Below are 13,680 nucleotides of genomic sequence, written 5' to 3' on the forward strand. Positions count from 1 at the left end.
GGCTGCATCTGGCCCTGTGCTGAGAGCGGTGCTATGCACTGCTCTGTGTATGGCATGCAAAGTATATGAAAAACACCCAGTAAACTGGCAGATTACTACATCTCTGCTACCATTTAGAATTATGGATTGTGACTCACCTGTACATATATTTTACCTGCTTTAACCTCTCAATATCTCTTAGCTAATAAACCTTCCTTTTCTTTTCTTAGATAATAAACCTTTAGTTACTTTACTACAGAATTGGCTACCAGTGTTGCCTTCGGTGTAAGATCTAGGGTACCAAAATGCTGATCTTCCAGGTCTCGGTTAACAGCACAGAGTAATAGGGAAAATGTTCCTGCATATATTGGGTTAAATTACATTAGAGCGTCAACACTTTCATTCACTAGCCATGATCAATGGGATTTCATTAGTGCTGCTTGCTTCAGATAGACTAATATTACCATTGTGCTGTCTGGAGTGCCTACCTCAGGGCAGACTGCCAGAAACAGGACAGACACCCCAAACTGATGGTGTACTCTGTGATTAGATATCACCAAGCCAGTAACAAATGTGAACTCCTGGATCACTGTGACAGTCTTACCACGGAATCAGGTAGTCCCCTTAGACTCTCAGGTCTGTCTTGCCCTCCAGGCAAGCTGGACTATGTGAAAAACGGTTACTTACACCAAAAATCACACCATATTTGGTTGCTCCCAGTCTCAAGAGACCAGCTACTTACCTCAGATCAATTGGTACCCTAGATCTTACACCGAAGACAACGCTGGCAGCCAATTCTATAGTAAAGTAACGAAAGGTTTATTAGCTAAGAAAAGAAAAGGAAGGTTTATTAGCTAAGAGATATTGAGAGGGTAAGCAGGTAAAATATATGTACAGGTGAGTCACAATCCATAATTCCAAATGGTAGCAGAGATGTAGTAATCTGCCAGTTTCCCAAAAGTCTCTCAAGGCTACCCAGAATAACCCTGTGGATCTCTGTCTTCTCGTTCAGTTAGAATCCAGCCTGTCCCGAGATGAAGCATCTTTCCCTGAATCCATACTTATAGCTTCTTCTCACAGAAAACAAGCTGCCAGGGTCACTACCCACGTGGGCTCTTCCTTTGATGATGGAGAGTGAGGAATGCATTTAGAGTCTTTGACCTCCAATCCTCACTTGTTTTGAAATTAGCACTTTTCTGTTAAAATTCTTCATTTGCATTCCACAAGGCTTCTTTCTTGCTTGGTGGGTTATTTAGTTACAGGGCTGTACACAATGTAAATGTTTGCTATTATATTATAACGGGATATAGATAAATGAAAATAATGCCAGTAACATCCCATTAGTTTTCTTGAAGTTTCAACACTAAATACACTTAATCACTTTGATCTATACTAATACACAAGTAAATTGGCCTGGGGCTTTGGCATGAGCTGGTACCCGGTCTGCCGGAATCACAAGTACACCGGACCCTCGCTAGAACGCGCATCTATATAGCGCGAATTCGCATATAACGCGGTCGCGGCCATGGATCCCAAGTTTAATTACTTTAATTGCAATTCATTTGAATGCGGTCCCCGCGTTAACGCAGTACCGCGCATGGCTCCCAAATCCCGCATTCTAGCAAGGGTCCGGTGTACTTAATACAATTAGATATCAAGCACCACAAACACACAGGCATTCTTATGTCATTTTATGGAAAACCTGAGATTGCAGTGCACATATCTGCTGCAGCCCAGGCCCCCAGCTGGTGCAAATTTGCATAGCGCCGATGAAATCAGTGGAGCTCTTCTTATTTACACCTGCTGAGGATCTGGCCCTACATGTCTAAGGGTATGTCTACATTGCCGTCAGAGGTGTGATTGGAGGGGTGGGGAGGACTGGCTACCCTCTGTGTTCCTCCTGCCCATATGTGGGTGTTATCGCTGTATGCACCGGAGACATTGCTGCTCCCGTTAGTGAGAGAGGGTGACGCTTCCCCGTTTGATTCCTGGGGGCCTTGAGGCCTGCACTCAGGGTCACCTGACTGTTTCCCCAGCTAGAGACTCTCCATGTTCTGTAATCTGCTACACATCTTGTCCTCCTAGAGATCCCCCCACAGTTCCTGCTCTAAGCTTGAGGGCTGCTGCCCAGAAAATGGTACCCTGTCACAGAGACAAGCGGGAGGACACTCATTTCATTTCCTGCTGTCAGCTGTGCAAGCAAGGCAGCGGAACTAGCGCTTGTAGCCTGCAGCCCTTGACTGATCTAATAGGGCTGCTTGAGAAGTTGAGCTAATCAAGGAAGCTGATACATTTAAATGAGCAGATGTGACACGTTGTGGGCGATAGGGGACAGTTGTGCCCGTCTGTATCCCCCCCCCCCCCACCACCACACACACACACACACACTCACTCACTCACTCCCATACAGCACAGGTCAGTGTGATACCACGGTGGAGTTCCCACAGCATCCATTTCTCTCTTGCTATTGGAGTGTCGGTTCAGCGAACAAATCAGTCAGACTACAGAGTATCCTTGAAGTGCATTTAAAGATAGATGTCTGACAAATGAGATTAAAAAATCCCAAAAAAGGAGACCGGGGAGGAGGGGACCCCCTAGACAAAGAGCTGTATGTTTGAGCAAGCATAGCCATGGATACATATTGGAGGGTCAACACTGGAAGAGCTCTTTAACCAAAGCCCTAGCCTGATGCCTCTTTGAGAACTAAAACGGGGTGTTTATCTAAGACATGGATATGTAATTTCGGTTTATGCTCTGTTAGCACAACTAATCCTTTCACTGAAGTTCAGCGTATGCCAATGCAGTCAATGGCCTGATTGTGCGAAGTGAAGCATACGTAGACAGCAGTTTTTTATGTACTACATCCTACCATTTCCTGCCCTTGCCTCGCTGCCCACTCCCTCTTGCAGTCCTTTGGCCACATACGTTCGAGAGTTAAAAATGCCCAAATTAATTTCTGTGCCTTGAATAGCTCCCTTGCATTTCAGGAGACCCGCTTTCATAGCGCATCTGTAGGAAGCAGCTGCGCTCCAGCCTTTCGCAGAACAAAAGGCAAATTGAAGAGGTAGGCAGTCGACAAATGTGAAAGGAATGAAGAGGTGTTACCACGTTGACAGCACCTAGTACACTATATGCATTTTCAGTGTGAGTGACGGGAAGTCAATTAAAGAAGAGATGATTATGACCAAGTAAGGATTAGCTGGAGCTGGGTGAGCGGCTCTTGAGAAAAGATCATTGAGAAAAGGCAAGGAGAGTTTGATCCACAAGCTCATCTCTGCACTCTCTTCCTCCTGCTCTGAATGTTTTCGTCTATTGCAACAATTCTCCATTGAAATCACTGGCATTTTGTGGGAAATCTTATAAATATTTTATCAGCAGTTCAGTGTCACTGAAAAAGTAGAGCTGTATTTTTACAGCCTTCCCCGCAAACAAACCCACATGCCTAAGTGACACCGCACAGCTGTCAAATACTGATTAAAAACTAAAGGGCCAGTCATTTCAGTGGAGAATTGCTGTAGTACAAGGCACCAGGGACAATAGAGAGATGGGAAGCCAAGGTTCATACTACAGGTAGCTTTTGTGTAATTTTTTTTTTTTTTTTTGTGGCTGTGCTTGCAAGACAATTTCACAACCTTCCCATCTGCTTTCTATCCAGGAATGATCATGTGGGAGATGGCTTGAGCAAACAATCCATAAACTCAGCCTGATGAAAGTCATCTTGAACTGATAGCTTCTTCCTCCATGATTTAAGAGAAGAATGTGTGTACCTGGCTCTTTTAGGTGACCCCCTCAGGTCAGATTGGCAGGAACCTTTGGGGTTTTGTTTTGTTTTTTCCTCCTTCATCTGTGGCATGGGGTATGGATCCCCTGCTGGCATCTTCTGGGCATATCTCACCTAATCTATTCTCTGCTGTTGCAGGGACCTTGGGCCTTGGTAGCACCTTGAGCCCTCCTGTTCTCTGTCTGCGACACACAGTTTAGTTTCCTGAGGACTGAAATGTTTTGGTCTGCTAAATTCTTTGGGCTCAATATAGAGATATGAGGATGAAAGTTAATGGCCCATAGGCTGTGATATGCAGGAGGTTAGACTAGGAACCTCCTGACTAGATGATCTGATGGTCCCTTTGGTCTTAAACTTTATGAGCTATGAAATTCACATCCACAGCTTTTTACTCATTGTCCCTTAAAGTCTGCTCCTACCTCCTCATCTCCACCTCCATTATATGTACTGGCCTGATCCAAAGCCCGTTGTTTACAGCTGGGTTTGGGTCAAGACCCAGCAATGACCCTAGAAGTTGTATTATTCTCATGACTAAAATATGTTTATCTTGGGACCTGTCATTGTGGGGATATTTGTAGCTAGACTGATGCAGCTGCAAGTAACATGAAGACCGTACCACAAGACAGACATGCAAGGGGGTAGGGTTAAGGCTAACTTTGATTTCATGACTTCTGAGAGCTTAGCAATGCAAATGTAGAGTGGAATTTTCAGTAGCTCTCAGCTCTGCTCCCAGTGAAGTCAATGGTCAAATACTTCAGTAGCAGCAGAGTTAGGCCAACACTGAATGAGTTTGAAAGTCCCATCCATAATCATTTCTTCACATCATTTTTTGTATAGCATTTCCTAGGATTATTTTTTTTTAAAGAACAAAATAATCAAAAGATACCTCCATTATTTACTTAGAAAATTTTCTTTACATACTACAGAATGCCACAAGTGAAACTGAGGCTGCAAGCCTTGCTGTTGATAATGCTATGTACCCTGCACGTAAAATCTGGCCAGATACATCACAGTGCTGAGCTCCTTTGAAAATCTTAATTAGGAACCTGTGTGGGAGCTGAGCTTGCTTGGAAATCTGGTGCCGATTGTGGGTGCTGGGGACTTGAAAATGTGAATTTGTGCTCTTTTGAAAATCTGGCCGTGAGATGGCAGCTGCAGGCTTCCTGAAGTGTTTGTAGGATTTAGTAGACTTTCAGGCCCAGACCTTTTGTCCAGTGGGCTTGTCTCCACGGCACAGCAAGGTGCACTGCTGAAGAGCACCAATGTGTTAAAATCATAGAAGATCAGGGCTGGAAGGGACCTCAGGAGGTCATCTAGTCCAACCCGCTGCTCAAAGCAGGAACAATCCCCAACTATTTTTTTTTCCCCAGATCCCTGAACAGCCCCCTCAAGGATTGAACTCATAACCCTAGGTTTAGCAGGCCAATGCTCAAACCACTGAGCTATCCCTCCTCCCTATGTAGACCCTGCTAGCATGCAGTAAGAGTTCCCTAGTGTGCTTTAACTGGGACTACGCAGTGTGTCTAAAGTTTCATAGAGGTCAACGCGAGAAGGGGCCTTGAGCTCATTAGCTCATCTACTCCGACCTGCACATCCCGGGCCATTGCATTTCACCCAGCTAACTCTGTGTTGAGCCCAGTGACTTTGGTTAAAATAAAGCAATTTAGTCTTCAGGAGACCGAGAACAGGAGAGACCAAGGTGCAACCAATGCCCAAAGCCCCTGGATGGCAGGGAACTCATGAGGTCAGGCCTGCTCAGATAATCCTAGCAGGTGATCCATGCCTAGGATGACCAGACAACAAAAGTGAAAAATCGGGACAGGGTGCAGGGTAATAGGAGCCTATATAAGAAAAAGACCCAAAAATTGGGACTGTCCCTATAAAATTGGGATATCTGGTCACCCTATCCATGCCCCATACTGCAGAGAAGGGGGGGGAGGAGGGGGAATCCCAAGATACCACATGTGTATGTGATTTCCAGGGCCAGCGCCTTAGCACCTCACAGATTTAGCATTGTCCACAGCTGACGAGCACGTCACAGCATTCTGCACTGCTTAGGCAACTCTCCAAGGCACAGCACGAAATGCTACTGCACATGTGCACAGTTACCGCCCTCGTCCCTTCTCGACCACTGCCCAGACTATGTCGCGTATGGATCCATAACTGGCCTTTGTCGCTTGTCTTTCAGGTCACCTTTTGCCGACTACTGCAAGCTGATAAGATAACAATGGGAGTGACTGTGGGGAGTGGCAGCTGTCACTCGGCTCACAGCTTCTCCTTTGCAGCTGGGCTCTTAGCACTGCCAAGTACATGTGAGGCTGCACCTGATACCCGAGCGGAGCATGCACTTTAGAAGGAAGCTGCCAAACCCACTCGTGTACGTACATGCATCTGTTTAGGGGCTCTGTTTGGACACACACAGCAATGTAGGTGCTGACGTACCCAGGCCTGCTCCCGGAGAGATGATGGTTCGGCGAGGGCTGAGTGCCTGGCTCCCTCGGATGGTCGTTCTGCTTGTGGTGCTCTGCTCTGCCGTGTCCGTCCTCTACATGTTGGCCTGTACGCCGAAGGGCATCGATGAGCAGCTTGCATTCCCCAGGGCCAACAGCCCAACGGGAAAGGAGGGGTACCAGGCCATTCTGCAGGAGCGGGAGGAGCAGCACCGCAATTACATCAACAGCCTCAAGAAGCAAATCGCGCAGCTGAAGGACGAGCTGCAGGAGCGGAGCGAGCAGCTGAAGAGCCTGCAGGACCATGACCCTGACTCGCTGGGCCCGGGGCTGGAGCGCAGCAACCCCGAGAAGACCCCCGCCGACCTGCTGGAGTTCCTGCGCTCCCAAATCGACAGAGCTGAGGTGCACGCCGGCGCCAAGTTGCCCACGGAGTACGCGGCTGTGCCCTTCGAGAGCTTCACCCTGCAGAAGGTGTATCAGCTGGAGACGGGGCTGACACGCCACCCCGAGGAGAAACCCGTGAGGAAGGACAAGCGGGACGAGTTGGCGGAGGCTATTGAGTTGGCCCTGGAGACTTTAAACAGCCCAGACAGTGACAGCAACGCAAATCATCACATGTACGCAGCCTCCGACTTCATAGAAGGTTTGTACCTGTGGGAACAGGGCTCCTTGTTAATGAGGGAGTTTGGTGCTGGTGAATGTCTCTAGTGTTCCCATCTGGGTGTCTGTCCATCCTCTGTCTATCCACAGAACACACCACAGCTTCCCAGTGCTATCCCCAGCCAAAGTGCCTCACCCCTGACCTGAAGGGCTACCTCTAGAGATCAGGGGTAATGTAAAGGGCATTTCTACTCTGAAAGGTGACTTCATAAAAATTGCACCTCCCTCCCCCCCCCATCACAGATCTGCTGTCTGTGTGTATTCCCAGGTTTTTACTCCTGCTAGCACTTCAGAGCAGTGCAGCAAGGGCGAGTGAGCTGGACGCGCTCCTGGCTTGTACATAATCATTAACTGAATTGATAGCTAAATTTCAGAGTTTAAGTCCAGGAGGGATCACCAGATCATCCAGCTTGGCCTCCTGTACATCACAGGCCACCATCACCCCCACCCAACACCCGCACAGCAAACCCAACAACTGAAAATCAGACCAAAGCATTACAGCCCCCAGGAGACTAAACTATTGTGTGGCACAGGCAGAGAATAGGAGGGACCAAGGTGCACCAATGCCTTAGCTTAGCCCTTAGATCCCAGGTTGAGTTTGCAGGGCTGGCAGCTACAAACCAGCTTTTTACTCATCAATTTGAGATGGTGATTGGGACTGTTTCCCCCCAGGGTGCCACCTGGAACTAGGGTACCACTAAGCCCCCCTGACCCACCAGCCTGAGCTCCCTTTATACTGTATTGTTGTGACCAGCCTGCACTTTCACCAGCACGCATACAGGTAGGGGCACACCCCGCTGCAGTTACATGCAGACGCTGTGATCAGCCCTTCAGGGGAAGGCTCCCAGCTAGGGAACTTCCCAGCTACTCAGACATGCACCCCCTCTGGAGTATAAACCCAAAACTATACCGTGTTGCGCTGTACAGGGAACTGTACAGTGTAAGCTCATGAAATTCGCCCCCTCCCTCAATGTGGACAAGAAAATACAACAGCTTTGTGCCCCGAATTATGACTCCCACACACACTGATTTTAGACAAAGCCAAAAACAAGTTTATGAACTGCAAAAGATAGATTTTAAGTGACTATAAGGGATAGCAAACAGATCAAAGCAGATTACCTAGCAAATAAACAAAACATGCAAACTAAGCTTAATATACTACATAGATTGGATTTGAATAACAAATTCTCACCCTAAGAGATGTTACAAGCAGGCTGCAGATTCTTCAGGGACAAGCTGCACTTGCTTACAGCTTGGAATCCCCAGGTGTTCCATTCACAGGCTAGAAATCCCTTTAGCCTGGGTCCAGCACTTCCCCCAGTTCAGTCTTTGTTCCTCAGGTGTTTCCAGGAGTTTTCCTGGGTGGAGGCATCTGTGAAGAACCAAGATGATGTCACTCCCCTGCCTCATATAGCTTTTGCATATGGCGGGAAGCCTTTGTTTCAAAGTTTGGTTCCCACACCAATCAGTGGAAAAATACTGATATCCCAAGATGGAGTCCAGCACCAGGTGACCTGGTCACATGTCCCTGTAGTGTCTCAGCATCCATGACTCAGAGGCTGTCTGCAGCCTCCTCAGGAAGGCCCCCAGGTAGGAGATAAGCTTCTCCTAAGGCCTATTGTTTTCCTAATAGCCCTTCCCCACCCAGCTATTCAGAATGAAAGCATCTTGTCTAGTCTAGCGGGTGTTCCCCAGGTGTAAACACATTTGTAATACAGATACATAGTCAATATTCCTAACTTTGGATAAAAAAAAGTGCCTCTCGAGTTCTCCTTGGTGTAGGGGTCAGAGGAGAAGGTAGCAGCCATATCAGTGAGTCTGGGGATGGTGTTCCATGCGTGGGGGACAGTGTGCAGGAAGGAACGGAGAAGCAGCCAAGGCAGCGGTTGAGTATCATGTCGATTATGGAGCTATAGGGTGACCTGAAAATGAACAAGGGCAAGCTGAGTAGTAAGGGACAGAGCTGCAAATGTCAGACTTGCCGTACTGGGTGAGACCAGTATCCTGTCTCCAATAGGGGCCTGTACCAGAGCTTCAGAGGGAGTGTACAGAACAGGACAGTTGGAGTGATCCACCTCTGTCTTCTCCTCCTGGCTTTGGGCAGGCAGAGATTTAGGGTCACTCCAAGCATGGGGTTGTGTCCCTGACCATCTTGGCTAATAGCCATTGATGGGCCCATCCTCCATGAATTTATCTAGTTCTTTTTTTGAACCCAGTTATACTTTTGGCCTTCACAACATCCCCTGGCAACGAGTTCCACAGATTAATTGTACGTTGTGTGGAAAAGTACTTCCTCTCATTTGTATTAAACCTACTGCCTTTTAATTTCATTGGGTGAGCCTTGGCTTTTGTATTGTAGGACAGGATAAACAACACTACTCTGTTCATTTTTCCACCCATTCATGGTTTTATAAAAGGGCCCTGAAGTCAAATAAAAGATCTGTGGCTAATGTGCCAAGTCCATTCCCCAGCCTTTACATCACTAGGGTCATTTAAAACTAGGATGTGGCCTATGCAGCTGTGACTGGATCTCTGGGATCTATACTGCTTACGTTCGGAGTGGGATACAGCTAGCATGACAAGACCTGTTCATTACTAGAACTGACTGGGCTCTATATAGGGTGACCAGACCGCAAATGTGAAAAATCAGGACGGGGGTAATAGGAGCCTATATAAGAAAAAGACCCAAAAATCGGGACCGTCCCTATAAAATCAGAACATCTGGTCACCCTAGCTCTATAGGTATTGTTTGATATTATATAAAGGTCCAACCAGTTTTTGCAGTTGTGGTGCTTGCACACAGCAGACATGAACACACAGCACATGTAAACACACAGATGTCCTTGCAGGTATTTGGGTTCTCTGTCAGCCTCCTTTCCATCTGTGCTCTGCTGAACACCTTTCCATCGGCTGCTCGGATAGACCATCAACTTTCTTTTTTGATTCCATCCCTAGCTGTGTCTCAGGCTGGCATTTTAGGCCCCTCTACACTACAGACATTGCCATGTGGGGGGAACTGTGTACTTTGCTGGAGCCTGCGTGAATGTACAAGAGGGACAGGTAGAGCAGTGCCCATGCTGTGGTGCACAAACCTGATTGGGAAGCCTGCCGGAGTAGCACAGCATATCTCAGAACAGGAAGTCGCACCTGGCAAGGATCTGTGTCGGTGCTCTGGGCTGTGTGCCGCCAGCTGAGTGTCACTGCGTGTTATGTTGACAGTAAGGCATGGTAGAAAAAGGAAGAGTTGGCAGTGCTAGAAAGCAACCTCAACCCTGGTAATACAGTAGCCCTGGATTCACTTCATTTGTGTGCCTGCATTCCCCTTTTTCTGCTTGATGCCAGTAGCTGTAAAGGAGATTTAAGATGCATGGCTAATTAATCCAGCTGAATTTAAGATAAAGGAGGAAATTTATCTCTTTGCTCTTCTGGTAGTTCGGCTGCAGGCTTCTAGCTGACATTTGGCGAGAGTGCTATATGCCTGCCTTTTCCAGCGGGACCACTCTGTCCCTGCATCTTGCAGGATAGGAATGCAGATTCAAGAGCACCTTTGTGGGGTCCCTGCCTCTCGGTTGAATAGCTTATGAACCCTACGGCCTTTGGGTACTAAGGAATGCTTTCTTCATCTGATCCCGATTAGCAAAGGCAAGGCTAACACAATCTCTGGGGTGGTGGAGGCAACCCGTCTCTGCTTCCGTCATTGGTCAGTTGTTACTTTCTCAGCTGCCTCCCCACTGCCGGAGCCTTTCCCCACTGCCTCACTACTACTGGAGCCTTTCCCCACTGCCTTCTCCCAGCCAGAGCCCTTTCCTGCTGCCAGAGTCTCTCACTGCAACCGGGAAAGGCTCCAGCAGCGGAGAGGCAGTGAGATGCTACACTGCTAAAAATAGCAATGTCGCTGTGGGAGGCACTGTTTGGGCGTGTAGAGCACTGTGTAGGATATATACCCTGGGGATCAGGCATGTAGGGCACTCTGCTCTACTCTACTCTAGTCACGTAAGCCATAGCTCACTGTCTACAGTGCTATTTACACCCGGGCTCGCTGGGAGTGCGGTGTCTGTACTCCACATGCTGCCATACGTGTAGACGTACCTTGGGTTACTTGTTTCTCACCCTGCACCCTCCAGATCCCCAGCCTATTGTTTAATAATATAAAATATATGGTGATGATTTATTCTTTGTATTGCCATCACGCCTAGGAGCGCCAGCCATGGACCAGGACTCCACTGTGCTGGGTGCTGTACGAACACAGAAATAGCTAGATATCAATAATATGGTTCTTATCGTGTACATGAGATAACATATAGAAAAAGAGAAATCGAGAGCCAGCGTATTCTTGGGATAGACTAGAACAAAACGTCATGAAACTCTTTTGCCCAAAACCACTATCGGTATAAAAATTCAGACTGGCTACTAGAGATGATCCAGGCCAGAGTCTCTGCTGATGTGAACAGGTGCAGCTCCACTGGTATCCTGGGAAGCAAACCCATTTGTGCCTGCTGAGGATCGGTCGGCTGGCTTATTTATGGCATACCAGTGATTACCTCGAATTCTAGAGCATGCTAAAGCTGCAGGGGAACTGCCTCTCTGTTGGGGAGGGGGAGATGATTAGTAATGATTTATTATTTATTTGTATTACCAGAGCACCCAAGAATCCCAGCCCTGGGCCAGGACCCCATCGTGCGAGGCAAAGCGATGGTATAAGGCCGCTGGCTCCCTGAAGTCACCTCAGAGGGCCAGGGCCAGTTGCAGGGGTGTAACTCAGCCAGGCCTCGGCCTTGTGCTGGCTCCCTGCTCAGAGGTGAAGTTCCCCCCTTTGGCCAGTGTCCTGTTCGGTTGGTGCAGGTTTGCTTGGCCTCTGTGCAGGCTGTTCAAGATCAGGAAGGCGCCCTCTCCCACACTGCAGGGCGGCAGAAGGGCAGAGCAGACTCAAACCCACAGCAAGTAACGGGAGCTACTGTACTGGTAGCATCATTCATTGGCCTAGCGAAGCCATGAATGAGCCCATTGGCCAGGCAGGAGCCCAGGGGTGAAAAAACCCTCTTCTTCCTGCTTCCTAGCAAGACAGCAGCATGTTAGCCTGCATCTCCAGCACCAAATCACTGCTCCAGGTTAGTTCTGGGGCCTGGCTTGGCTGCACAAATGGAGCACTCAGGGCGGACTGAGGAGCATATTTGTGTGCAGAACTACTTGGAAAGTCCCTGATATCTCCCCCTCCCCCCCCCCCTCTCTCTCTCTCTCCATCCTTCAAGAATGAAAAAATGCAATTCAAACTGCCCAAAGATCAATGGCCCGATATCTCTTAAAGGGGGCAGGGGAGGGGAGCTGGTGTGCCACTTTTCCATCTCAAGTGCCTTGCTATAGAACTTGATTTGGAGGCAGCAGACCTTGCTGCAGCCCACAGGAGACTTCAATAACCAGCTAGAGTCACCTGTACGTTCTCGCTGCTCCGTGCCACTCTGGCTGCACAAAGCAGGGGTGAACAGGGTTTACGTGGCCAGTTAAGCCAGGTTTATAGCTGCTTTGTGTCTCTGGAGCAGTTCAAAGCAGCTGGAGCCTGCCAGTGAATCTGGCCCATTATTGCACCAATAATGACAGTTAATGCTTTTTGTCTTCAAACTGCTTCAAAAACACCAAGGAATGAACCATCTCAGCCCCCTCTGTGGCAGGGTAGGAAGGGTTCTTCTCCCTGCCTGACAGCGGGGCAAATGGAGGCAGATAGTTCAACGTGTCCAAGGCAGCAGGGTGAATTGGTGACAGATCCAGGATTAGAATTCAGGGGTTCCTGAGTCTGACTCTTGTGCTCGGGCCTCTGGATGCCGTGGGGGAAATCCTACCCCCCATTGAAGTCAGTGGGAATTTTGCCATTTGTTTCAGTAGGGCCAGAGTTTCACCCCTTTCTCTAGGTCAGTGGTTCCCAAACTGGGGTTCGGGAACCCCTGGGGGTTCGCAAAATGTTACAGGGGGTTCTCAGGAAAAAATTCCCTAATGGCAGACAGAGTTGTCCATAGGGACCCCGGGCAGCCCGGGGCCAGCAGCCCGGAGCCCCTGGACTTCCAAGAGCTAGGCAGATCAAAGCAAGCACATCTATCACACTGAGGAGATTTAAACTTCAAGACTCCTTATAAGAAATGGAAAGGGAGGTGAATATTTTTTGCTGTTTTTAAAATTAAACAGGCAGCTAGTATTGTTTTTAAAATTATTATGAAGAACAAATTTAAGCTTTGTTGTAATGTGCGTTGTTTGCCTGGACTGCTCAAGACCTGAATGCTTGTGTAGGAGGATCTCTTTGAGTTGGCTTCTTAAATACCTTCCTGCTGTTTCACATCTGACACTCCTTGATGAAACATAGGAGCCTTGTCTTATAACAGACTTATTCAAAGTGATACACGCTATGGAAGTGAGATCTTGGAAGAGTGTTGCCATTTTCATAATGTAATAAAAATACTGTAATGATAAATAATAATTAATAATAAATAATGTGTAATAAGCATGTCCTAAAAACACATTTTATATTTCCAAGATCACTGCTTTTATAATTTATACTCAGGTAAAGGAGAAAAATCCCTGGAAATATTCATTTTTAGGAGGGGGTTCGCGAGACTTGACATTTTAGTGAAAGGGGTTCACAGGTTGTTAAAGTTTGGGAACCACTGCTCTAGGTTATGTGGGCCCAGATTCAGCAAAGCACATGCTTAAATCCTACTGATTTAGGCACTTTGCTGAATCTGGGCCTTAATGTCACATCAGACGATCTAAAGAAACCTTGATTCATTGACTCTTGGGAGCTGTTTTCACAGCTGGTATCCG

General features: G+C 47.7%; 1 protein-coding gene across 7 annotated transcripts in view; it reads left to right on the top strand.

Annotated features, from left to right (window-relative positions):
* Window positions 1-13,680, top strand: part of CSGALNACT1 (chondroitin sulfate N-acetylgalactosaminyltransferase 1) — a 90,955-nt gene that overhangs the window by 46,522 nt on the left and 30,753 nt on the right. For 6 of the 7 annotated variants that reach the window (XM_042856301.2, XM_005283960.5, XM_024110111.3 and 3 more), the window contains one exon: window positions 5,949-6,856. In XM_042856301.2, coding sequence (XP_042712235.2) covers window positions 6,223-6,856 — 634 coding nt within the window. In that variant the 5' untranslated portion in view covers window positions 5,949-6,222. Of the gene's footprint in view, window positions 1-2,966; window positions 3,044-5,948; window positions 6,857-13,680 lie in introns of all 7 variants that reach the window. The other variant, XM_065595907.1, reaches the window with a different exon arrangement.

The sequence above is a fragment of the Chrysemys picta genome, chromosome 5 (genome assembly GCF_011386835.1).
Source record: "Chrysemys picta bellii isolate R12L10 chromosome 5, ASM1138683v2, whole genome shotgun sequence".
NCBI lineage: Eukaryota > Metazoa > Chordata > Testudines > Emydidae > Chrysemys > Chrysemys picta.